Below are 26,232 nucleotides of genomic sequence, written 5' to 3' on the forward strand. Positions count from 1 at the left end.
TTATTACTGTTAGTGATTTTCCAAACCGTGTTGTATTCCAAACTATTCTGATATTTGTGAGTCTTCATTGGCAAATTGGTGAAGGCCTAATGGTTTCAGGTATAGCCTAGCTTATCAAACATTAGCAAGCTTTTTCAAAGTTGAACAAAACAAATGCTAGAGAACAAAAAATGAGTCACAAAGTAGTCATGTTAGAGCATCTGTGAGTTTGTAAATGGTCTTTTATTATTTATACAGTCAAAAAAACACATCGACCTATTCGTTCACGCAAACACGCACGCACATTCACATGCCAGCATCAAGCACTAGGAGGGACTAGGGGTTCAGTTTCTTGCTCAGTGACACTTCGGCACGTGGTCCAGGTACCTGGGATCGAACCCCGCACCTACTGTTAGGAAAGAAAGTACAGCGTTCCAGCAGCGTTGTTTTATTTTTCCTCCGGAGACTTTGAATGTCTGCACCAAATTCCATGGCGATCCGTTCAGTAGGTGTTGAGATATTTCAGTCTGGACCAAAGTGGTGGACAGACCAACCCACAGACAGACATCACCATTCAGAGTCACACTGATGGCATGACTAAAAACTCCGTCATAGTCTGCCAGCACCTGCTGTGCAGTTACAGTAATCCTATAGGGGCTCTATAATAGCCCTTTAGGAATATAGTTATTATAGAAATAAGTGTTTAGCCTTAGGCTTCGTTGGATGCCGTCTTATGTCAAAATGTCAGCAAATTTTTTTTAGGGTGTCTGTGTATGTCATAAAGAGGAGTGACTCAATTATTTCTCCCAGACCTGTACAGTCACACACACAATTGTCTTATTTCTTGTTGTTTAAAAGGCATTTGCCGTAAAAATGCTGACGCACCAGCTCCAGAGAGCTTCTCTCGTGGTGTGTTTTCTCTGATTCTTCCTCTCGGTGCATGCCATCACATTTCCCCTCTGCAGCTCTGCGCCGCTGTGTGTCTTCCTCTGTGTGAGTCTCTTGTGCAGCGGTTACAGACTCCCCCAAGACCAAGACATGACTCGGGAAAACGGAGGCTGCTGTCACAAGACTGCACAACAAACCAAACATTCACATATTCAGATTCGGATCTGTCAGAGGACATGTTTTTCTGACTCCTTCCCTTCTCTGGTGGTGGGGGGGGGGGGGTCAGAGAGTAGTTGGAGCCTAACCTCCCTCTGACGTCACGCAGCTTCCCATCGAGAGCTTTTTGTGGTCGTCTTGTTGGTTTTTACAACTCACTCCAAAATATACCAGAACTACTGTATAATCCTGTTTTCTTGTACTGTTTTAGCACTTTTAAAATGTCACGGTTCCTCCTCCAGTCATTATTTGCATAACACCTGACGGTGAAGGTGTGACTGAGTGTTTTTTAAGTGCTCACCAGTGCGTTTAGAGTCTGGACCCTTGTTGACCTTTAACAAACACTTAAAGCAGGTAGGAAGTGTGGCCGTGTTTGTCTTGTCCTTCTGTTTGTCATTGAATGTCCATCCTTTGCGGCACGTTGGTACATTTCTGTAGTTATTTAAGAGACGGCTACAGCTCCAGGTCACCGTTTTATAGATCATGGGTCTGATTGATACGGAGAATTTAGCATAAAGATGAAATGATACGTTTCTCAGTTTTTCCCTAGTTAGGGATCACATTCTGCTTCTTAGGATTATGTTCATTTTTTTAGGGTATTTCACTGCGTTTTCTTTTTAAATATGCATTGCCTTAACGTAGATTAGTATTCTTTGAAAGAGGTTGCAAACTAAACTAAAGACTGGGAACTGGTGGATTGACTAATGTGTAATCTGTTTTTAAAATTGATTCTGTCATTACCATAGACTGTATAAATATATATATATCAATGACCTGAACACACTTCCTCCAGCCTCACTCACATTTTCTGTTCTACTTCCAATAGTCGCAAGGAAATGTTGTATTAGACGCTGTATTTAAAAAAAAAAAAATTGTTGTTACAACCCTCATGGCCCCTCGGGATTTGCTTTGCGGGGCTGTCGGCATGGCAACTGGTGGTCACCATCATGTCACATCCTGTTTCCAACTAAATAACAAACTAAAATGTAACCTATCCAAAAAAATGAGCACTTGAACATGCATCAACGTTATATTAACTACCTAAAATGACTGAAAATTTTAGTGTTTTAGTTCGGCCCAAGTCCCATCCGCTAACACGGAGGAGGTGGAGCTCATGACCTATACTAAAGCCAGACACCAGGAGGCGCTCTGCTTGCTTTGGCCTCACTTCTGAGGAGCAGTTCCGGCTTTATTCAGCCTATGGTCAAACATTTTCTGGTGTCAACTTCTGTGTTGTGACGTTTAAAAACAACATGCAACATCCAATGCTGTTAAATGCTGTCGAACTTCCCCAAAATGTGTGAAACGCAAAGGCAGTTAATTGAATTTGAAGCAAGTCTTCAAGTCGACAAGTCTGTGTGATTTATTATCTCATAGGATTCAGAACAACTCTGTAATACTTGTGCCTTTTAGACATGGTCGTTAGTATGTCACTTTAATAGTAACTTTTTTTTAAGAATGTATGAGTAATTCATTCTTGTATTTAACACGAATCATCAGCGTGTGTCTCAGGGCTGGTGGCTTTCTGCCTTAATTCTCTCTTTTCATTGAATGAAGGGAGTGTAAGACCTAGCGAGGTGTGTTTGTCTCGAGCGCCTGTATGAGCTGCTCTGTCTGTCTCCTGAGGAATGCGGTGCAGAATGTCTCAGCGACTCTCTCCGGGCCGTCCCCTCATTGTATGCATACCTCGCCAGAATCAGGCCTCATGCGGCGTCTGCATTGTGAGCATACTGTGGTGGAAGGGGTCAGCGTCGCTGGACTCCCTTTTGTCTGCGCTGATTGATGGTAATCAGTTACTGTGTGTACTGCTGTCATCAGACCCAGCGGTTCACAGCTCACTGATATGTTTTTAGCTGGTTAGTTATGCATCAGCCTGATGTCATTAGCTCCGGCCTGTCACAGTCACCATTACAGCATGTCACAGGGTGTGCTGATGGGAGATTTAACAAATCGTTACATCGATACAGTCGTTTCTTTGCACAATTAATCACTGAAAAGACAAGTTTTATGAAGCTTCCTTTAATATGTTTAGGCTTTTTATTTTAACTAATGGTATGCAGTCTACAAATTCAACTGAATCAATGAATCCACACATTTTTATTTTTTTTTTTTTTTTTTTTTAAAAATGGTCATGTTTTAAATATTGTATGTTACACTCTGAAGTTTGAAAGCTGTTCTTTATCAAAGCGTCGTCCTTGTGGGACCGAAACTGAATGTTTTCTCTGATATGTGAGCAAACAGACTTGGGCATGAAGGTGGATAATCTAGCAGAAAGAAGTAACTACGGAGAAGATAAGGTTGAGGAAAAAGGGATCAAAGATTTAAACTATTTACAATTGATTTGCAGTTTAACACATTTAAACACATGTCATTAATTCTGCCTGTAAGAATGTAAGTTAGCCACAAGTACATGGTTAAGCTAGGCTAGTTTTCTTTAAGTTTAAGCTAGGCTAGCTTTAGTTTTAGTTTGCCTTGATTTATTTATTTTATGATTATTTATGATTTATTTACTTTTGTGTTAGCAATAAACCAAGTAAAGAAAGATTAATATTTGGTTAACTGGAAGGTATATTTGAATGACAGCTAAAGATAAACGTTAGGGGAGCATGAGTTAAGCCTAGGTTTTATTCCCAGCTAGCTTGCGCTGGATTTGGCCCTGTTGCTTTAGCTGTGTTGTTCACTATTAGGTTTCTAGCTGTATTATTGTATTATGTTGCAATTATACAATATTTAATTTTATGCTATGGTCTTAACTAGAGTTGTCTACTATTTCTTGCATTGTGTGTAAGTAGTAATGGAGTAGCCAGTGGGTTGGGAGGCTGGGAGGAGACATTCATCCACAGTTTCATAAGTCTGGACACTGAAGATTATTTTATTCATGCAGCTGAGAAGATATTCTTTATAATGACTGTTTACTTTTTGCTTCTTTCCCCTCGATTAATTCTGAACACACCTTTTTTATGTACGTAATCAGTGAGGCAGGGCAGCCTGCAGGCCTGTTGATGTTACAGGAAGCATTACATAACGTGAGATACAGAAAACACAATTTCCACAAGGAGGACGTTAAATTATATTTCATATACAGTTGTACAGTGGTAATAGTATAAAACTGATCAGTGTAATTCTACTATGCCGATTCTTTGTGTGTGATTAATTGTCAGTGTTATGTCACAAGCATTAGCGTCTCTAAGACAAAGTGCAGGATACTTAGCAGTGTGTATTTCCTGGTGCTGCTGCTGCCGCGTTAAATTTGTAAAAATATATTTCAGGATCACCAAACCGCTGACATTTGCTGACTGCGTTGGAGATGAACTCCCTCTCGGGTGGGAGGAAGTTTATGACCAGCAAGTGGGAGTTTACTACATTGACCACATTAACAGTGAGTGCCCTTTGTCTCTATAAAAAATACAATGCATTGAACACAATCATATTACCTGATTTTACTACTTCAACTGAAAACATTCTTCACACAAACACCGCATGTCCACTGAATGTCGGAACAGTGTGGAGATGAATCCACCATTTTTTCTGGCCGATAATGTTGCTTCTTTATAGGATTATTTGCTGATTGCTGTCCTCTGTTTTGTTTCGTTTTGTCTTGTCAGAGACCACCCAGATTGAGAACCCGCGGACTCAATGGCGACAGGAGCAGGAGCGCATGCTGAAGGAGTACCTTGTGGTGGCCCAGGAGGCCCTCAAAGCCAAGAAGGAGATGTACCTGGTCAAGCAGCAGCGCCTGGAGCTGGCTCAGCAGGAAATGTTGCTCTTCCATGAGCTCTCTGAGGACAACCGCTCCATCACCAGCAGTAAGGCGCTTTTATGTCCTCGGGCTCACTTACTTGACTGAAAATCCTGACACATTGTTTTATTCTGAAAACAGAGACTGATATTCTGATAATAATAGCTCGATCACAACAAATAATTCTTCTTTCGCCGTTTTTTCGCCGTTTTCCAGCAGATTTGGTGCATCCTATCCCCATGTAGTTTGCACATATCCAGACATTTTTCATTCTGACTCTGACGTGTAAAGGCCTGTGTCTTATCAGATCATTTTATTCAGCGTCCATGTAAACGGTTAAGTAGGAATCTGTGATCAGAATGACTTCCATCTGAAGAAATACTGTCTATGTTGGTGTAGGCAAGGAAAGGATGAGAAAAGTGTGAAACTGAAAGCTCAGTGAGAACAAAAAACCTGACCTCGGCTGACCCGATCATCTGGCGTGGACATGCAATATTGCTGATGTCCCTTGAATAACTGGTGGGGGGGGTGCAGATCTATAGAAAATCTTCCAAGCCCTCGTTCCTCGTTCAGCCCTCTTTAAACCACCTCCGCCCAGTTCACACTCTGACTCCAGCCAGCTGTCACACACACAAAGAGTCCAGGGGGCGTCCAGAGACAGCAAAGGCTGGAAGACGACACCAGATCCCCCATCGGCTCATTCTCTTCAACTTAACCTTAAAATCATCACTATTAACCAACTGCCGATCCCCCTCTGACCTCCTCTTTTCATGTTTTCACAGCGCTCTCTGGCTCGTCCTCAAATGCGAAATACGACCCTGACCAAATCAAAGTGGAAGTAGCCTGTAGACGAGAGCGGGTAAGTCATTATCGGAGGAGAACAATGGGTTGCAGTGAGGGGCCCTTTTGGGTAGTGAAGGGGGCTGGGGTGTGGCCCCTACAGGATACTGTGGCTCTGGCCCGGGGCCTCAAGAGGATGAGGATGAGATCATCATCAAAGGGTCAGTCAGGGGCTAGGTCCCGACTCACTGGGCCAAGTTGGACATTTCTCTGAGATCAGTCATCTGGGTGAGGGTTTTTCCTGAGTCAACCTGAAGCGAAAAGATGAGTAAGACGAAATGTTAACACCCATTTTAGTGGAACGAGCCTCAGTAGTAACGTAGTAGTTTGAGGTTTATGTTGTGCCGGTGTACGTATTTTACGTAGTTAGCGACTCTGCCAAAGTGATGTATTGTCAGAATTCACTGCTCTTCATTTTAATCACTGTTGAGGTAATGACATCAGTTTTGTTTTATAAAATCTAACTCTGAGGATCTAATAACTTTTCATTTAGCACCACCATCAGGTCAAATAGAAATCACATCTTCAGTCTTAATTTTAGCACCAATTAGCAAAAGCTAATTAGCTAATTTATATATTAACATTCAAGCTGCTTTTCAGCTGCATGTTTGGATACTTACGTTAGCATTTAGCTCCGAGCCCCGCTGCCGTACAGAGCAGCTAGTTTGGCTCTAGAAGTTTTATGTTTTTATGATTCATTTACTTGAAATTACAATTTGAAAACATGACATGTTCTCTGATTGAGTCAGTCCCTCGACTTGACTTGGAGCTGCACAACATCCCTGCCTTGTAAATACTTATCTTTTTCATTTGCCACTCCTCAGTTTGTAAGGATCTGCTGATCCTTGACAGCCTCTGAGTCCATACTGAGATAAACCCAATGATATCACCGAGGATCATTTTGTGTTATGTCAGTTATACTCCCTGTACAATCTGAATCTGAACTTTACGACTCAATACATCTCTTAAATCACATTTCCAAGCATCAGTAACAGCAGAAACCTTTAATATTTTCTATGTCTTTCCAGAAAAGCTCAGTGTGTGATCTAGTTTGTGTGGATGCATGCGTGTACCGGTGTGTGTGTGTGTGTGTGTGTACCTCTGTATAAACATAGCAGAGCATTCCTGTATGTGAATAGTCATGACTAAGCAGTTTTGTCCGGCGGTGGTGGTGAGAGAAGCCCATTGTGCGCCCTGGTAACCCGGTGCTCGCTTGTGTCCGCAGCTCTCCAGACTGAAGCAGGAGCTGGCCCAGGTGAAGCAGGAGCTGCAGTATAAGGAAATGGGAGTGGAGACCCTGCAGGAGTGAGTGTTCCTCTGCCTCTGTGTGTCCCAGGCCCACCCTTCCTCCCATGGCCACCCTTCTCCTTCCTACAACCCTCGGCCTCTCTGCTCCCCACCCAGCGGCCTTTTCCCTTTTTTATTCCCTCTCACCCTCCCTCTGCGTTGGCCTTGTCCTTTATGTTCTGTATTTCATCTCTTTGTCTTCTCTACATCAATAAGTATTCAAACTGTTACATGTCAGTGAACAACAATGAGCCTATTAAGACTATTCCTACAAAGTGTTTGAACCTAGTTAAAAAAAGAAAAAGTTCCCACCGCCTAAAAACACAACATAAACTTAAACATAATCCTTCAGCTTTCATCCCCTAATATTCTAAGGGGAGTTTCCCTTGTTCGTCTTTCTTTACTTTGTGTTTCTTTCCTGACACATACATACACTGTCTTTCTGTGCTGGGAACATTTCTGACCAGTTCTAAATTTCATGTTAGAAATAGAAGCTCCACCTCCCAGAGGAGAAAAAAAGGAGAGTGTTTGAGAAAAGGCAAATGGAGGGAGTTTTTTGATGGAAAAGGGGACTCCACCTCAGGAAGAGGATGCACCAGTGGAGTGCAGGGAGCCAAGGCTCAGCCTGGAGAGGAAGTTGTTCCATGGAGAGGGGGAGGAGGGGAGGGGAGGGGAGGGGGAGGGGGAGGAGGAGGGGGGAGGTGCGGACTCGAAAGCAGTTTCAAAAACACAGAGATATCTGGCAGCAAATTCCTCTGCACTTCCTGAGTCCTGGCAAAGAGTCCCTTATCTCTTAGATAATACACGACTCAAGTGATTCCCAGAATAGACAGGAGAATACACAGCTTGCAGAAAACATGGACGTATCCTCCTCTTGAGTTTTTGTGTGTGTGTATACGTGCTCGTATGTCAGTGTGTGCCTTTGTTTGCTTGTGTGTGTGTGTGTATGTCCCATTGTTCCCTCTGGGTTGGTTTTTGCCCAGTGGTGCTGAGGCCAGGAGGGACCCTACGGCTGTTGTTTGTGTGTGTGTGTGTGTGTGTTTTGTTTTTATCCCCAATCTCAGCTGTTGTGAGCAATATAGCTAATTGTTTTCCACGCCATGTCGCATCAGATAAAGCAAATAAACAGAGTCCGAAGAACCTCCCTCCCCCTTATCGAGGGGATCGCGACTTGACTCAAAGAATTCAGGAGTTTATCTCTCGTGGACAGTTTGCCATATAAATATCTTTTGGTGTTCAACCTTATCTTGACAAGTTTCTCAAATTTTGAGATACTGCACATACTTTCATCAGTTCCTGTGGCCAACATGGCAACAGGTTCTTCTGAGAACTTAACTGATTGGAGAAGAAGTGAGCATACATGCTGGTCCGCTGGGTGGAGGGGGTTCAGTTCAGGCAGGCATTTTTTTTTTTTTTTTTTTTTTTTTTTTTTTTTTTTTGCTAAGCATATAAACTTATAAACTCTCAAGCCCTGCCAGTGGGGTGGGGGGTAACAAAGCAGGGCTTGTTTTGGGAGGAAGAGGCAGGGTCGGGTGGATGAACAGTACCTGCTGTTGAAGGAGAGTGAAGGAAGCGGGCTGTGGTGAGAGGGGAGGCCACGTGCCAGGCCCGGCTGATGGAGGAGGCACCGTGCTGTGCTTCTCCAGCTCCCAACCCGCCAGCCCCAAAAACCACACATGCACAAACACACGAGGACGACGATGTACTTGGCGGAGCGCAAAGTATCGCGCAGATTGGAATTCGGGTTTTGAAGTTGATGTTTTCGCTAAATTTCATCATCAGCAGAGGCGTTAAATCATAGGGAGGCTTAAATAGCACATGATACAGCGTCTGATTTCATCCGCACAGAACTTCAAACTATCGAATAAACTATGAACAGTGCAGAAAGCAGAAGTTGGAATTTACACTGACCTGTGACATACAATGTCAGTATTTCTTAACTGATCACAGTCATTCATAAATGTTCCCTCCCTCACAAAAATAGTTCAAATATTCGTCTCATGGTTCATTTTAGAGACTTTATTTCACCACTGACGTCTTTCTCCAATAAAAAACACCCACCCACCAGGTGACTTGGCGATTTTAATTTTAAACTTTAGATTTCTTGAATCTAGTGGTGTCAATTACAGATGATCTCATTTTTCTACTCTTTCACTGTCTGAGAAAAATTTACTGTTACTACTAATGTGCTAATGTGCTAACGTATGGTAGCGCGCAGCTGTTGCGCAAGGATGAATGAAATGTTTAAACTGTGTGATGCAGTTTCAACAGTCACTTCTACGGAAGCACAAAACTGACAACGCTACATCAGTAAATATTATTTTTATTTCATTATATTTATGTTTTTGATCATTGAATTATTAGTTTTACGCGTGACAACGGACTGCTGCGAGTGTATACAGCGTTGTGTGAATGAATAGATGGGGTAAATCGGTGAAGAAAGGCAATAGTATTATTCAGTTTTACTACATTTTCTCAGGTTGAGACTCCAAAACCTTGAAAAACAAGGGAAAGAACGACAGAATTCAAACATATTAGACGATTTAAAACAAAATTAAATGAAACGTTGATGTTCGTGGCTTGTAAAGTAGTGAGATACGCTTAGACATTCACGCGCCTCGTCTGTGTTTGTGCCACAGGATTGACAGGAAGATGTCCTGCAGCCAGACGAACTACAAGCTGGACGAAGCTCAGGCCATCTTCAACGAGCTACGGAGCATCAAGAAGGCCATCAGCACGGGCGAGAAGGAGAGGCAGGACCTCATCCAGGTATCTGTTGTTTTTTTTTTCCCAACTCGTCTCCACTTCTGTGATAGTTGTTGCTGGCGTATTCAATGCTGACCTCTAGTGTCTGTCACCCTCTACTGTTGTGCTCATCTCTTGAAATAAAACACATTTGCAGACATTTAAGTCACCCACCACGTCTCCAATTTTGTCAGCGAAGCAAAATATACGATGTAATAATAAAGAATGAATAATGAAGTGGAAACCAGCCGGTCGTTCGGTCTGATTGTCTGTCCACATTGGCAGAGGCGTTTCCCGGCAATGCACCAATCTAGTTATGAGCACGTACTGGAAGCAGATGATTTTAAAGGTTGTAATCATTTTAAAATATGGCACAGGAAAATGGATCTGCTGAAACCTACTGCTGCCAGTCAACGTTTTTTATTAGTCCTATTCACAACAAATTACTTACTTCTGCAGTAGTATTTCTGTGATCCTTTAATGATCTGTTTTTTTTTGTTATTTTATTAATTGATCACTCTTTTTTACATGGCAGAGTCTGGCTAAGCTGACGGTTAACTTCCAAAGCAGCCTGTCAATCAGCGACTCGGCCGGCGAAGTGGCCAACAGCACTGGAACTGTGGGTGACTCGTGCAATCTGCAGCAGTATTGTGACACTGGCTGTCAGACTGACGTCATGGGAGAGGTAGGATAAACACTGCTACTCCTCCATGTCTCCCCAATATCATGATGGGATGGTGACTACATGATTTACACCTCAGATTGCTCCTTACACTCCCCTCGTAGTGTGTATCTGAAATGACTCTGAAGTGAATTTTCAGTCCGTGCCGTAAAGCCACTCATAACAAAGTTTGTCTTTCTTACTATTCCAAAGTATGGTTCCCAAGATTCCTCGCATTTGGTGGACAAAGTGAAACTCAACTGGCAGTATGAGGAAGCCAAGAAAAAGTAAGTGTTTGTTGTTTGTCAGTCGTAGTACTATGACACACCGGCACGCAGCTCTGACTCACAGGCCCAGTCAGCAGCCTCTGGTTCCTCGGGCCCCGCGTGTTGTCTAGTGGGAGAGTGGGAGGATGTGTTATGAATAGTATTTGCTCCCGGTGGCCGTGGCTGCTGAGCGATGTCTGGCCAGCAGAATGAGCTGGGTGGTCACATTCTTGCCTGGCCACGCTGCTGCTGACTGTGTGCTGCCTTTGTGTGCGCAGCTAGAGAGAGGGCCTGCTCACGGCCTGACACCCTGCTCCTCCACAAGGTGGTTTAACATACGCAGCGTTTGGTTAAATATATTCCAGCTCAACATATAGCTAGACTAAATTATACATCGGCAAAATCAACATTGGACGGAGCCTGAAAATTCCTCAGTTTTTGAAGAAGTTGCATATGAATTTGGCACAGGTGTGTCATGAAGGGTGTGGGGTTATCTAATGATTGATACATTCCTGCCCGGACAGAGTGCCTCATAACATAAAGCGATGCACGGTGATGATAGCTGGTGCAACGACAGCCACTGTGTTATTATGCTGTGCACTTTTCTATTTTTTATTTATTTTTTTTGTTTTTTATTTTTTTAAACAAGATTCATGTTACTGGGGTGACACGGCAACAGCAAAGCCAACCATGACATCAGGAAGAGGGAGAGAGAAGGGAGACCTGTGGAAACTTGCATGCTCTGTCACTGAGTCACCGTGTCTGAAATCCAGCACACATAAACACAGTTATTATTTCATCTGAGCTGAGAACTCACTCTCTCTGAGCTCCCATTTGAGTCTACGTAAACATCTTATACACCTGCGAGAGCACTGGCCGATGCAGCAGGTAGCTCATGCGGCAATTACTAAAATGAATGCTGTCGTTATAGTGGACGCATGAAAGGTCTGCTGGGCTTAAACACTATATGTTGTCATATGTGAACATTAACTCAGTAACTTCTCATGGCGGCTTAATTTCAGAAACAAGATGTCAAAAGAACTGATTGGAAGCTAAATAAAGAAGCAGATGTCTCAATTAAGTTTTAACTCATCAATTATTAAAGGAATATTTCCACATGTTTGTAAATTAGGTTTGACTTGCTGCTTTCCTCAGCTTCACATGCTCTTTCTGGAGCTTCTTATTCCCTTAAGTTAGAGTGCATATATATATATATATATATCATTTTGTCATTTAATTATTTGCACATTGTTCTTCATGTCTTCAAAAAAGTATGTGGTGACCTGTAATATATATCATGTAAACAGTTTTTGGTGCCACCACACGTATATCTTTAGGTTACTTGTGTAACCCCAGTTCTCTGAGTGAGCCTGAGTGAGTGTCTGGCGAGGTCGTGCTTTAGGCGTTCCCCAATGTACGACACGAAATGAATACGATGTAAAAAACCTACATAAACATTGTATCCGCAGTGTGCATGTAGTGAGGTTGCTGAATAACATTATATCTTAGAGTGTGTGATCTGAGCCGGGGGCAGGCCGTGTTTCATTCTTGATCGTGGCTTGTGAACTCTTTGCAGTTTGTACAAGAGCAAGAGTGCCAGGAGCGTTTGGCTCCAGCAAAGTTTATTCAACGAATGTTTGCATCCAAGTGGACGCAGCATGTACTTGCAAAGCTGTGCCTATAAATTTGTCAGCTGTATCCATGTCAGCATAGTAGTGCCAAGTATGAGAAGTTAATAAAAAAAAAAAAAATGTGCAAACCAGTTCTGCCTTCCGTTAAAACCTACCTGCTGTTCTCTCAGGGTGCAGAGTATACAGCACCAGCTAGCACAGCTGGACAGTGAGAGCTGGTCAGGGCGGGCCGAAGCGGACCGCGACCGGGACTTCATGCAGCTCCTGCGCGAGAAGGAGGCCCTGCTGCAGGAGCTCATCCTGGTCAGCAAGCAGCAGCACCCGCAGGAGACGCTGCTGCAGCTCGAGGAGGAGCGTTCCAGGCTGGAGGAGGAGGTGCAGAGGGCCCACAGCTCCCAGAGCCAGGGAGCCAATCAGAGGTGAGAAAAAAAAACGATCGTCTGCTCTCTCTCCCGGGAAAAAGAGGTGTTAACACATAAGCAAACTGAACTTCTAGGATGACAACTGTCAATATTTAAATGTAAATATTGCAGTCTTAAGGTAGACTTTTGGAACAGGCCCTACTTTAAATTTACTCTGAAACAGTGACTTATACTGTACTGTATTTAGATGTATACTTTCGTAGTAGAATTGGAGGAACAGCCTAAGCAGCATCATACTACTGTTAAATCTAAATAAAAGAAATGAAGGGAAGGTGCCGGTAAATCTTGGGTCTGGTCTAGTATTTGCTCTAAGGTGTTGCAGTACAGTAGTGAGACAACTGTGTTACATGCTGTTATATGATGTGCTAGTTGTGGATTTTAGGATAGACAACACAGTGTGTTTACTTGCACGTGAAAAAAACAAATTATTGCCTTAATCGGACTCTGACTGGAGAACTTAAGTGCATGTAAACACGTTACTCCGACTAAAATAAGAGTTCTCCTTATCCTTATTATTAAGACACCCAGGTAATATGATTGGAATTCGGTTTTCTCCGGCATGTATACCCTTAATCGGACTACAACAGGATAACACGCGTGTGCATCCTTCACAACCACTGTGCTGACATATGACCTCTGAACAAAAACATCCAAGAAAGCTGGTTGCAGAAGAAGAAGGTAGAAGGTAAACCAGACCAGTAGAAGAACCACCTGAGGGATAGCGTGCATCTTATCTGCACCAGAAGTTATGCGAACATTATGTAGGAGATTAAAAAAACTGAACTGGTATCCATCTGGTTGCTGTTTGAGATGCCGGTCTGACACACGACTCTGTTCATTTTATGACATAATAGGTCAACCCGGAAATGGGGCCTTATTAAGGTGGTATTATCCCACAGAAAAGACGCATATCGCCACCTAGTGTTGAGGAGGAGGTCATGCTCCTGTCAGTTATTCGATTTTCTCCGTTGCATGTAAACTGGGACAAGGATCACATTCAGAAAGTCGAATTTCAAGCATAGCTCGATAAAGACATATTGTCCTTAAGTGTCTTCAGTCAAGATCCAGAAGATGAAGTGTTCCTTTGATATCTCTAATCTGATTTCTCATGCTGTGTACTTGCTGACAGGATCCTGCAGCAGGAGAAGAGGAACGCTCTGCTGAGACAGCTGGAGGAGGCAACACGCATCACCACCTACCTTCACTCCCAGCTGAAAAGGTGCAGCGCGCTCTCATTCTGAAAGATTCCAGTTGTTCTGTATTTCCTGCCTGTGTCTTACACACCTCTCTCTTTTCTCTCCAGCCTGTCAGCCAGTTCTTTGACGGTGTCGTCCAGCAGCAGCCGCGGCTCTCTCGCCTCCAGTCGGGGCTCCTTGGCGTCCAGCCGAGGCTCGCTGAGCTCCATCAGTTTCAGCGACATCTACGGCCTCCCCCAGTACGAGCGCCACGAGGGGGCCGCGGAGCCGCTTGACCCCCACCTCCGCTACCTGCTACCCCTGGAGACCGTGTCCAGAGACTGCTCCATGTTCACTCCTGAGCCGCTCATCCAGAGCAAAGCCAAGCGCTCCCACGACACCCCGCAGTCCCTGGCCTCCCTCTCCTCCCGCTCCTCGCTCTCCTCCCTTTCGCCGCCCAGCTCTCCCATGGACACGCCCTACCACTCCGCCCCTCAGGACTGCCCTCTCACCCAGATGACGGAGGAGTACATGGAGCAGGCGGGCCGCGGTCTGCTGGAGGGGCTGCGGGCGCAGTCGCAAACCCTGTCGCACACCGCCATGTTGAGCGGCGAGGACACGGTGACGCCCGCCGCCCTGCATCAACTGGATAACAAGATTCACAGAGACAGCGGGGCTCAGGCGCCTTTCACCTCTACAGGCAAGTGATCTGACCTCCGTCCCAACAGACTGAAGGCTGGTTATTCTGAATAAACAGTTTTTCTCTCTGTAGGAGTGACTCTGAGGGGAAACAGTGCCAACAGGAGTGGCAGGAGAGCCAGGAGAGTCTCTGTAGGTGTTTCTGAGGATGCTCTGGCCACAGACAGCGGCGTGTTTGAGGCCTGGGGCAGGAGGTGAGAGGAGAACCACCCTCACTGTACCACAGCAGAACATGAACACCGAGCTCTCTGCACCACCTAGTGAAAGAGGAGAAGAATGCAATAGCCAAATCAAAACACTTGGATTGTGATTTTTTTTTCTTGTCCAAGTGGAATGTAATCTTGTCAAATAATGTTAGTTTCTGCAGAAAGTAATCTCTCATCTGCTCTTTAAATCTGAAAAACCGTTCCTAATTTTACTCTCTGATGTTGACAGCCTTTAAATTATGTTGCCAATATCACATCCGTACAGTCTTTTAATCCCAAATCCCGCACAAATAATCTACATGCTTTAAGGACCAGCCTAGTAAGTGAGGAAAGTCTTCTCATTGCTGACTGCTTTCTTCGTATTGCTCCAACAGGGCAGAGGAGTTCGACGAGATGTCGTACGTGAAAGAGCCGACGTCTTTGAGCGAGCCCACCCAGATCCAACTGGGACTCCTGTGAGTAAACTGTAGACTACGCGTGGGTAGCGAACTCATTCCCGTTCCCTTTAAGTGAATCCGTATCAACTCTGGAGTGTCTCTGTTGAACTTTCACAGGTGGGAGTCCACGTCGCAGTCTCTCCGACTGCATCTGCTACAGCTCAAGAATCTGAACACGTCAGTTGTGAGAGACGGCTGCAAAGTGTGAGTACATTCGGCCCACTTTGAGCTTATTCATTTTGCGGTTTGGTAAATGAGAGATTTCTCTCACCATTCTACAACAGTCGGCTGATTAGCTTAGTTTAGCGGAAAAACTATTATCTCGTCTCTGTCAAAGGTAATAACACCAATGACAGACTGTTTTATTGTTAAGATTTTCAGATTAAAGGTCTGGCTGCATTCTACAAAAAACAGGCCTTCGGCGTTACTGTGATGGTGCTGCGTCTTCTGAACCTGACTGAGGACCAGTTGTCCAAAATATTGATAAGTAGATGTCTGTACAAATAGTGTCCTATAAATCTTTTGTTGTCGTTAAAGGTACGTGAAGGTGCATTTGATTCCACTGGACGCCGGCCGGGCCTGTGCGTTTTACTGTTGTACAGCATTGGAGCCACAATGTCAGATGAGTTTCAATGAAGGCTTCCGCATTCCTGTCCCTGCAAATGCCCTGGCGGTGTGTGCTCTGCAGCTGTCTGTCTGCTCGCTGGGACCTCAGGCTCAGGAGGAGCTGCTGGTGGGTCTGAACGTCTCTGCCGAAACCACCCCACTGCCAGCGCAGACCGCAGGCACAGCTGTTGACATTGTGTTAGTCTTAAATTAAATACTTTCATTTTCTGCGTGCGGCTGCAGGGCACGGCCCAGGTGAGCTTGGCCAACTGCGAGGGAAGTTCAGAGATGGTTTACCACTGGCTGCGAGTTCAGATGCTGAGCGGGACGGAGTCGCAGAGGCCTGAACAGAAGAGCCTCGGCCACCGTAGACACCACAACGGCCAGGATGACGAGCAAAGGGCCAGATCTATGGTAAACACACACATGCATCTGTTCCTTCGGTGACAGCAACTCCTCAGATAAGAATCCGCTTTTCATGCAGGCCAGTGACTGGAAGAACATAAATTACAAGCAGATATATTACAAACTTGGCATTAGAAAGAGATGAATTAAGCAAATTATTCTGCTGGTGTTACCAGCAGAATAATTTGCTTTATTAATGTTTCCTGCCAAGTCTGTCTGGCAGGATTTCATCATTTGATTTCAGCTACATGATGATGAGCATAAGCTTTACACACCTTGCAATGATTACACTCTACTAGCTCCTACAAGTGTCAACAAGTCAGGTTTTACAGTATTGGCTCAAATATATGTATATAATATAAACAGTCCAGATTTACAGAGCGTCAGTAGAACAGACTGGAAGCACTGAGGTCTGAAGCTGCCTTCAAATGGAACTTATATAAAATGTATTAATTTGAGATATTATTAAATCATAACCTCCCGTCCACCTCCACCATTTCTGAAAATGTCACAGAATGTGTCACAACTCATGAACTAAGATCTTGCTGACATTTTCCACTTACAAGGCAGTGAACGCCACGAGAAGGAGCCTTTCTTTAAGGCTTTTCTTTTAAACGTGATAAACTCTGCCCTGATTTAAAGCAGCCCTTCAAACACCTCAAGGACATTTTATTTCCTATTTTATTTGTAGAGCTTGTTTTAACCTTGCTCACTGTTTACATACATTCACGCCTGCATCATTTCCAGCTGCAGATTGGCAGGGATCACCAGCCGTTTAGTCGTAAAAGCGTTGTTCCGTCACAAGCTCTGCAGAGCACTTTTAAAGCATTCACATGATTCTTACTGATCCACGAGGATCAGATCACAAGTCAGCAGGAATACCTCCAGTGGAGGTCTAAAAGAGGTGGGCGTTGAGGTGTACGCAGCAGACTGAGAAAGCCTCCAGGACCTGACTAACTGAAGTGGCAGGATGTGATGTGGGGTCAGTTTCTGAGTCGTCAGACCGGAGCCACCTACACCTACAGATCCATACGAGGGAGGGAGAAGGATGCTGTGCTGTGGCTCTTCCATTCCCTCCTTCCACGTGATGAATGACTGGGCAACCTGCACAATCCACCGCATACTGAATGAAACGCTTACGAATGCCATATTGGACCAGTTTAGACGTCAACGCTCACTGTTGTGTCTTCGCTCAGTGGTGCTCTGACAGCTACTGAGCCACACCTTCCTCCGTGTGTGGAAAGCTGAGTTGAGCTTGTTCAAATAAAAGTTTTTTTATGAACACATTGTTATTGTCCTGAAACAACAAAGACTCACAAACTCAGAGCACCGTCCGTTCATTTACGAAAGTATCATTCAACTGATCCAGATCCATATCTCTGCCAATTCTGAACAGACAAACTCGATAATCATCTGTATTCACACGTTCTATACGTGTTGAGGGAGGTGAAGTAAATGGTATATGTTAAAATGTCTATATGTTTTATAGAGTTGTGAAAACCATTTCCCCTCTGGGGAGTGATAAACTAGTTCCAGGTACAGTATAACCGACATTCCTCCTCGTAGCATTGCTGAGCAGTTTGTAGCCGACAGTCCTACAGGTGCACAGCTCGTTCCGGAGCGATAAGAATGTGTTTTACAAGCCAGACAAGCCTTCACACCGCAGCTCCAGGTCACGCGATGTCACACCATCAGAGGAGGGAGGCGCAATGTTGTTGTTGTTGTTGTTGGTGCGAAGGTGGTTATCGAGAGTTTTTTTTTTGTGTTTCATCTCAGGACCCTGCGTGCAGTCCGCTGTCACGCGCCACCGTTCCCAGCAACACCCCGACCCCCCGCCTGGAGGAGCGGGACGCGGAGACGGACCTGCAGAGGCCGGAGAAGAAGGACGAGCGGGGGGAGGCGGCTTCCGAGAGGTGGCGGTGTTTTCCATTTCCAACAAATGTTTTCGTTTCCCCTCTGGCGTGTGTGCGTTGTCATGACGAGGGTGTTTTTTTTTTTTTTTTTTTTTTTTTTGCAGGAGCTGGCAGGCGGAGTCGGTGGACAGCGGTTGCAGCAACAGCACGGCGTTTGCGACTCCCTGCTCGGAGGGCCTGTGCGCGGAGGGCATCTGCATCACCACTGGAGAGCGCTGTGATCAGACACCCAGCAAACTGGCCACTATAAAGGTCTGGTCACGCGTGTGTGTGTGCGTGCGTTCTCGCTTTTATCCCGGCGTCAGCGAAAGACTCGGACGCTGAAGTTGCGCTCATACGATGTTGCAGGTGGAGAAGGCCACCATGACCGAGGGCCTGTTCCCGGAGCCGGTGCGAGTCCGGCCCAAAGAGAGAGGGGGACGCTGGGGTCACGCGTCGCCGTTCATGCGAGGCAGCACCATCGTCCGCTCGCAGACCTTCTCACCCGGGGCTCGCAGTCAGTACGTCTGCAGGGTGAGTGTCTGAGGATCTAAGGCTGTTATCAAGGACTTTTACGACTTAGCAGTTAATATTCCCTCCACATATAACCTGACTGGTTTCAACCTCCTTCCAGTTATATCGTAGTGACAGCGACAGCTCAACCTTACCAAAGAAATCGCCTTTTGTCCGAAACACGCTGGAAAGGAGAACGCTGCGATACAAGCAGGTACAGTCTCATCATTTCTTCTTAGACTTGAACACGTGCGAGTGTTTTTACTTTTTGTTCATCTGAGGTTTGTTGTTGTTGTTGTTGTTGTTGCTGCGTGTGAGCAGCAGTCGTACCGCTCCTCCCTGGCCGAGCAGCCGACACGCACCTCCCTGGACCTGGAGCTGGATCTCCAGGCCTGCAGGACCCGCCAGAGGCAGCTGATGGAGGAGCTGAGCGCCCTGAGAGAGCTGAAGCTGCGCCTGGAGGATCCGCAATCCAGAGAGGCCACCGAGCTCCCCCACTGGGCCCTGAGGGACGAGCGCTTCCGCTGCCTGCTCAGAGAGGCCCAGAGACAGGTAAGAACGCAAGCAGATTTTTTTTTTCTGCGGTCGCTTTACACAACATGCGGGGTTTAACAGTTTCTGTCCACTCCGCAGGCCAGCCAAAGCAAGCAGGAGCAGCTTCAGGAGGAGGCGGCAGAGAGGAGGCTGAGGAAGGCTTCCAAAGAGGTCCTGCAGATGAGAGGGCAGAGCCAGAAGGAGCCGCTGCCCGTGCAGACATTCAGGTTGGGAACGTCGCACGTGTGATTGAAGACAGTGACACAGTGAAGGAGAAACAAGTACATCTAACATTCACTCATTGAGTGGCATAAAGAGGGAAAACAGACGTCACATGGAGGTGTGTCTGCCCACACCTCCGTCATCATCTTTCTAATAAAGCAGATGATGATAAACGATACCTTTGATTTCAGCTACATGATGATGAGCATAACCTTTAAACGCCTTGCTAGGATTACACTCTACTAGCTACTAAAAGTGTCAACAAGTCAGGTTTTACAGATTTGGTTCAAATATATGTATATAGTATAAACAGTCCAGATTTACAGAGCATCATTAGAACAGACTGAGGTGTGAAGCTGCCTTCAAATGGAACGTATATAACATTTATTAATTTGAGACATTATTAAATCATAACTTCCCGTCCACCTCCACCATTTCTGTAAAATGTCACAGAATGTGTCACAACTCATGAACTAAGATCTTGCTGACATTTTCCACTTACAAGGCAGTGAACGCCACGAGAAGGAGCCTTTCTTTAAGGCTTTTCTTGTAAACGTGATAAACTCTGCCCTGATTTAAAGCAGCCCTACAAACACCTCGAGGACATTTTATTTCCTTATTTTTTGGGGCTTGTTTAAACCTGGTTCATTGTTTACATGCATTCATGTCGTCTGCAGATTGTCAGGGATGAAAAGGCATTTTAATTGCGAAGGCGTTGCTCCATTGTGCAGGTGGTGGTCAAAAGCTGTGCGGAGCTTTCAAAGCAGCAATAACGCATGAAAAAACACGTTGTGTAGGAGCCAATCTTACACGCACATTGAAGCAGTGTTTGTCAAAGGAAATATTTTTATATTTGTCCAGTTTATAATGAGACGTTTCAAGTAGTTATGAACCTATGTGTCGTGCAGAAATGACTGAACAGTCAAGAAAGCACCACAAAGAATTACATTCACACAATAATTTGTGTGTGAACCTGTGGCTCCGAGGCCCAGTGTAACACGTTGTGTTCTTTGTCTGCAGAGAGAAGATGGCTTTTTTCACAAGACCAAGGTTCAACATACCTCCTTTGCCGGCTGACGATGTATGAGAGCTTGCCTCTGTATTATGTGACTAAACATGAAGTATTTGTCAAATTTTCTGAGCTCATGAAGTACAAAGCTCTTCCTACTAAGGACACGGGCAAGCCGACACACAGATGATGAAGACTCGCAGTTATCAGAAGCATTTGAGCGGCTGTTACAGACGTGAACGCGCTAGACACAGTTATCGACAACGGCTCGACTGGTCATTTCCTTTTTGGGGAGAGTGACTTTCAGACTTTACTCCTGTATGAGCTACTTCTGTTTGTGCTTACAAAAAGGCTGGAAGACGGGAACAAAAGTCGGTTTGGACAAATTCACTGTACTGTAACTTATTTTATAGTACTTTTCCTTGAAGGAAATAAAACAAAAAACGCTTCCTGCTTTTTAAATGTCATGTTGTAGCTTTGAACAAATAGCACTTCAGTGTTTTTACATACAGTAAAATGGAACTATTGACTCGTTGTTGTTTCTCTTACCTAATTCTTAAGAGTTATTTACATAAAATGTCACTTTGTAATCGACTTTTATTACAGATGTTATTGTTATTTTGTTGTTATTAAAATTAATATTATTTCATTTACTTTTCAATATACGGATGGCTATATGAAACCCTGTATTCAGATATTTTCTATGATGTCTGTATGAACATCTGCAGTGTTACCTCTTGTGAAGATAAAAATCATTAATCCACATCTTTTTTTGATCAGTTATGTTTGTGTTGCAGGCGAAAATCAGGACTTGATTTTTTTTTTTTTAACAACAATTAGCCGGAGCTGCGATGAAGATCAAGGCAGAGAATAGTGCGCACACAGACAATTTCTCCTAACTGTGTCACTGCGCCGCGCACACGTGATTTCGCTCTAACCTCAAGCGGGTTGCGATGACCCATTTGAGTATAAATTTGCCGATTCTTAAGAAGCTCCACCACACACACACCGCGCATGCAGCTGTGTCAGCTAGTTATCTCGGTACGACATCCTGTTCAAACCTGTCTTTCCACACAAGCCACCATAACCTGAGGAGAGGCAGAGTGTCGTTCTGCTGCAGCGCCGCTCCGCTGATGGCGCACGGCGGCGTGTCGGTACATCTTCAGTTTAATAGCGAAGCTAATCTGTGCATTCTCATGGCTCGCTCCCAAACAAGAGGGAAAAAAAAAAAAAAATTTGAAGAATGCTCAAATGACCCCGTAAGGCAAATAGGTCCAGGTTTCTGCTTGTCAGTGGTTGGTTGTGGGGTTTGGGGCCAGCCTCAACAGTCGTGTGTGGCACAGACTGTTTACCTGCCAAAACACAGTATTAAAAAAAAAAAAAAAAAAAAAAAGACAAGGCAATAGAAAGAAGAAAATGTTTCTGGCTTAATCTTGTGTCTGTTTTCTTGTTTCGTTTCTTCTTTTACCTGCACTTTAATCTGCCTGAGATAGGTTACGGTAAAAGGCTGCACACAGGAAATAAACGTAAATCGAGGAAAAAAAAAAAGCAAAAGCTCAAATTAAGGAATTTAGTTGGAACATAATTTAATAGCACTCCTTTAGACAGTTGTGTAAGAATCCTCAGTGAATACTAACCAGTCAAAAACCTTCAACTTCTTTAAATTCTCTTTAAACAACGCGGACCAGGGGACAAGGGCCATAGGAAACATTACAGTAAGACAGCGCGTTAATGTTTTCAGTGACTTCATTTGGACAGCTGTTGGCTTTTGAATGGACACCTGTAATAAAGACACAATATGGCTGTCAATGTTTACACGTCCTAAATGAAAGCTGTTGTTCCACTCTGTAAACATACCGCCCAAACAAATTCTGAACTCACGTACTCAACACACCCGTCAGTTTAATCAACTCAGAGTAGCACCAGTAAACACAGAGCATGACGCAGCAAGAAGCACAAAAAAAACAAAAAGCTCGTCCCTGTCGTCGCCGTACCTCCACTTCACATCAATACTGGCACATAATTTGTATGTTCATTTGGAAAAAAAAAAAAAAAAAGGCGCTCGGGGGAATATATCCCGGGAAAACGACGGGCTCTCCGGGAAGCAAGTTTTAGGATTTGAGTCCAGCGTTTGTCTTCAGGTCGCAGCCGTATAAGGGGATGGAGACGATGGTTGGAAGTTCCCCGATCGGAGGCGGGTTGTACTTCTCGATCCGCATCAGCCTCCGGAGGATGTCGTCCCGGTCGCGTGGCCACCCGTAGACGTGCGTGTTCAGAAGCCAGTTCGGGACGTGACACTGATAGTAGGAAAGCAGACACAGGACGGATTAGGACGCCAGTGAGGCTCGGGGTTCAGTCGCATGTGACGGTAAAATGAAAGTACCGTACCTTTTTAGCCCCGGGGAACAAAATGGGAATGAACCTGAAATTCTTGCTCCCGTTCTGGATGAATTCATTCTGGAGCTGAAACACACACAGAAGAAACCCACACCCTCCTTTGAGTGTAAAATTCTCTCAGCAATGTGCAGCACCAGCTAAGGCCTCCTCTGACCTGCTTATGTATGTACACCGTGTTGAAGGTTCTCTCGTCGTTCTCCAGGCCCACGGGGGAGGCAGTCACTGTGTCGTAGTACTTGGGGCTGATGATGATGATGATCAGGTACTCCTTCTGCATGAGGACACAGAAAGGTCGGTGAGGTCGGTGAAAGCTGTGTCACTCTTGCGCAATTGTTGGATGACTTGATCGAACTTGCTCATTCAAGGTTTTGGGAAGGATGTGGAGCTCAAACTGGAGGAACAACTATGACAGTTCTGATATGTGACTTTACCTCACTGAGGTACCGCTCCATGAAGTCGATCTTGCTTATGCTTCTGAACTGCTGCTCAAATATGTCGATCTGAAGCAAACAAAGACATGGGGCGGACGGTTCAACAGTTGCCAAATAATGCGCGGCACGGAGGACGAAGCAGAAACTCAGATGTTAGTAACACGGTAGAAAATCATTTCAAAGAAAACAGGATGCAGGAAGGACGCCAAGTCATTCAATGATCAGCTTTGTGAAGACACACAAATAAGGCAGCAGCTAAATCCAGTCATGAAGAATAGAAACCTCTGAATAGGCTTTAGCTCAGCTTTGAAATGTATCCACAGATTAATAAAAACACTTTCATAATGCTCATTTCAAGGCAGCTATTATCATCAACACTTCAATATTTCAAATATGTAATAACCACATTCTGGCCGTCTGTTACAGACCTAGATGTGTTTTTGCTGCTCTCTGATGTGGTTGTGGCGTTTCTCTGTTTGCTGAAACTACTAAAAAATAAATTTAAAAAACTTGTACGTACATGCGTGTCAAAACCGTTGTGCCGCAGGAGAGCAACAAAGTTGATGATCTCATTGACATGTTTGTCGTTGTCCGCTTCATAAGTGACAAACACCCTTCCTGTTTTGAAGAGCAGAGCATAAATATTTAAAGGAGCGTGCGGCGGCTCGGTCAATATCTGTGGATCTGCCGCTCGGCGCTTACTCTGCTCCAGGGACAGCGGCGTGCTCAGAGGAAGGTGCTTCTCTTTCACTGGAGCGTTGTGGCCGCTGTTGCGAAGTTAAAAAAACGAGGTTAATGCGATGCGAGTCGCGAATTAAGTGGTGTGGGGAAGAATTAAGAGACGCGTTTTCACAACTCACAGGTGTGCGAATCCGGGCCCCGGAAGTCTGCAGTCACCTGGATCTGATGAACAGAAGAGCAACTTAGCTGCTATTGCAATTTCGGGGAATGACGTTAAAAGGCTGATGCGTAGTCAGTGAAAGGGTTTACCGTAGGGACTGTTAGCTGGGTGGTACTGAGGCCAGGGGTGTTTGTTGAGCGCAGGCCCCCTGTTGAAGGCGTCTGCGGGGCACTGCGCGCAGCAGGCAGCTCCCTGCGGGGGGCACGAGTACGGAGACAGGGTATGGTGGCACAGGTCGGCCGAAGGCGGGTTCGAGTGCAGGGAGAGCGGCTGCTCCAGGCTGCTCATGTTGGTGCTGTACCTGTCGGGGAGGGACAGGTACTTGTGTCTGGACAGGCAGCTTTCCCCCGAACAGCTGGAGTAATCTTTCTGGCTCAGGCAGGACAGCAGGCTGTTGGGGTACCGGGACCAGCTGCTGGCGATGCTCGGGTGAGGCTGGCTGGGGAACGGAGTCGGCTGGCTGTACGGGGCCGGCAAGCTGCGGGGGGACTGGGACGAGCAGAAGCTCAGGCTGGTCTGGGAGTGTGTCTGGACGTGTTTGACCTCCTGCTCTCTGTCCAGCTTCTGTCTGCCGATCAGGGCGTCATCAGAGACAGTGGAGTGGTCTGGATGGTGGTGGTGAGAGTGGGGGTGGGGAGGGTGGTGGTGATGGTGGTGGTGGGGATGGGATTGGTGTTGGTGGCCATCAAGGTTGGAGTCCATTTTGGGGACGACGCTGGCTTCCTGTGAGCTCATGGTCTCATCGTCCTCTTCAGGTGTGTTGTGGCGGCTGCTGCTCTGGTGGCGACTGAGGGAGAAGCAACGTATTTATTAATGACTTAACACTGCATTTTACAATTTATAACGAGCTCTGCCTTTTATCAAAGTCTCATCAGAATGTTTCCGGTTTAAATGGGTAAAACTCACTTATTGGGTGCACAGGCAGGGTAGACCGAAGTGGGCAGCATCATCGGGTCGTTTCCTCCTGAAGTCCATGTGTGTGAGGTTTTAGCTGCGTCTGAAACTCTGATCATTTCACACCAAGGTGACCAGGCCAAACGTCAGAGCTGTTGTATTTGCATTTAAGAGCTTCTCAGGACATTTTGTCATATCAGCCCACACTCGTGTTTGGAGCCTTTTTGATTCGCTTCATGACACGGTGTCTCCCACACAGGGGACTTTTCTCTAGATGCGAGCTGTTGCTCAATACCCGGGAGTCAACACAGATGAGGGAAATAGGAAATGACACCTTTCACCGACTTTGAACTTTCAAAAGATAAAACTCATCTCTGCATTTCTTGGTAACTAATCACCTTATTGATAAATGATCACAGGCTAGTACGGCGTCCCTAAACGTTCAAAACACACATCCTGGTATTTCTCTCTTGACGCTGTTAAAGCGCCGCGAACACGTGTTTTTATTTCGGTAACGAGTGATGAGGGCTTCACGGACTTTTTTTCCGGGGTCACACGCTCGTTTTTCCTCAACACACTTTCTCCGCGCACGGACCAAATCTCATTAACATGAATTCAGGCCCGTGTGACCTCAGTTTAGGTGGGTTTATTTTCCCATACAACCCCGGTAGTTCCAGTAAATGTAAATCACACTAAAGCTTATCTGTGGTCGCACGCTTTCGTAGTTTGTTTGCACTTTCCACTGTGTGACCCAGATCTGCCTCCGGCTGCCTTCAAACTCTTTAAAGTGCAGCTAACAAACAAAAAAAAAAAAAAAAAAAAAAAAAAACACGGGCTAACGCTTATCTGAAAAAATAAAAAGAAACCCGAAAGAAAGATATATTTAAGCAATTTCTGTTTGTTTAAAGCACACAAGACGCGTCTACAATGAGTTATTTGTCAAAGTACGTGAAGTGAGTCAAGTATAACCACTCACCGTCGTTGTTGTTAATCCTGCTCCTTCAGGTAAATCCTTCAGGTGAACTACTGGCGTAAAAAAAAAAAAAAAAAAAAAAAAGCTTGAACAGAAAGCTGACTCCACGTCTCCCCCGGTTAAATACACCTTAACTGTACTTTTTATTTATTTATGTATCCTTTTTACCGTCGCCTCAGCAGGACAGATGAAAAATATTGACGCACCAGGTCGAGCCAGTTTGTTCGTCGGTGTCTTTGAGCAGCACCGCCCTCATGAAGACGG

The 26,232-nt window shown here is 45.1% G+C and overlaps 2 protein-coding genes across 4 annotated transcripts in view; one reads left to right on the forward strand and one right to left on the reverse strand.

The window, feature by feature from the left end:
• Positions 1-21,137, forward strand: part of wwc3 (WWC family member 3) — a 28,589-nt gene extending 7,452 nt beyond the window's left edge. The window contains exons 2-23 of the mRNA XM_047587274.1: positions 4,353-4,462; positions 4,689-4,889; positions 5,605-5,681; positions 6,888-6,967; positions 9,589-9,718; positions 10,230-10,379; positions 10,569-10,642; positions 12,423-12,671; positions 13,804-13,893; positions 13,978-14,549; positions 14,622-14,742; positions 15,129-15,209; positions 15,309-15,395; positions 15,729-15,924; positions 16,041-16,211; positions 17,979-18,115; positions 18,220-18,367; positions 18,464-18,628; positions 18,729-18,821; positions 18,929-19,159; positions 19,241-19,368; positions 20,384-21,137. Coding sequence (XP_047443230.1) covers positions 4,353-4,462; positions 4,689-4,889; positions 5,605-5,681; positions 6,888-6,967; positions 9,589-9,718; positions 10,230-10,379; positions 10,569-10,642; positions 12,423-12,671; positions 13,804-13,893; positions 13,978-14,549; positions 14,622-14,742; positions 15,129-15,209; positions 15,309-15,395; positions 15,729-15,924; positions 16,041-16,211; positions 17,979-18,115; positions 18,220-18,367; positions 18,464-18,628; positions 18,729-18,821; positions 18,929-19,159; positions 19,241-19,368; positions 20,384-20,450 — 3,358 coding nt within the window. The 3' untranslated portion in view covers positions 20,451-21,137. The remainder of the gene's footprint in view (positions 1-4,352; positions 4,463-4,688; positions 4,890-5,604; positions 5,682-6,887; positions 6,968-9,588; positions 9,719-10,229; positions 10,380-10,568; positions 10,643-12,422; positions 12,672-13,803; positions 13,894-13,977; positions 14,550-14,621; positions 14,743-15,128; positions 15,210-15,308; positions 15,396-15,728; positions 15,925-16,040; positions 16,212-17,978; positions 18,116-18,219; positions 18,368-18,463; positions 18,629-18,728; positions 18,822-18,928; positions 19,160-19,240; positions 19,369-20,383) is intronic.
• Positions 21,138-21,941: 804 nt separating this feature from the next.
• On the reverse strand, positions 21,942-26,232 carry traf3ip2l (TRAF3 interacting protein 2-like). 3 transcript variants are annotated; one of them, XM_047587278.1, is made up of 11 exons: positions 26,137-26,205; positions 25,972-26,021; positions 25,008-25,106; positions 24,191-24,888; positions 24,061-24,103; positions 23,903-23,967; positions 23,721-23,818; positions 23,201-23,269; positions 22,924-23,040; positions 22,761-22,835; positions 21,942-22,669 (listed from the first exon to the last, which is right to left on the reverse strand). In XM_047587278.1, exons 3-11 carry the CDS (start codon positions 25,049-25,051, stop codon positions 22,484-22,486), a joined length of 1,395 nt encoding a protein of 464 aa, XP_047443234.1. In that variant the 5' UTR covers positions 25,052-25,106; positions 25,972-26,021; positions 26,137-26,205; the 3' UTR covers positions 21,942-22,483. The 3 variants fall into 3 exon arrangements, with proteins under 3 accessions (XP_047443234.1, XP_047443233.1, XP_047443232.1); XM_047587277.1 differs by having other exon boundaries at positions 25,972-26,232; XM_047587276.1 differs by lacking the exons at positions 25,972-26,021; positions 26,137-26,205 and having other exon boundaries at positions 25,008-25,808.

Source organism: Mugil cephalus, chromosome 6 (genome assembly GCF_022458985.1).
Source record: "Mugil cephalus isolate CIBA_MC_2020 chromosome 6, CIBA_Mcephalus_1.1, whole genome shotgun sequence".
In the NCBI taxonomy this organism is placed as follows: Eukaryota; Metazoa; Chordata; class Actinopteri; order Mugiliformes; family Mugilidae; genus Mugil; species Mugil cephalus.

Bases quoted from the DNA above. Each gene is read 5' to 3' on its own strand.
- traf3ip2l (XM_047587276.1), bottom strand. From the start codon at position 25,114: ATGATCAGAGTTTCAGACGCAGCTAAAACCTCACACACATGGACTTCA. The intron at 23,968-24,060 runs GTGAGTTGTGAA...ACTTCGCAACAG, and splicing joins GGGCCCGGATTCGCACACCT to CGGCCACAACGCTCCAGTGA. The intron at 23,819-23,902 runs GTAAGCGCCGAG...TCTTCAAAACAG, and splicing joins GCCGCTGTCCCTGGAGCAGA to GAAGGGTGTTTGTCACTTAT.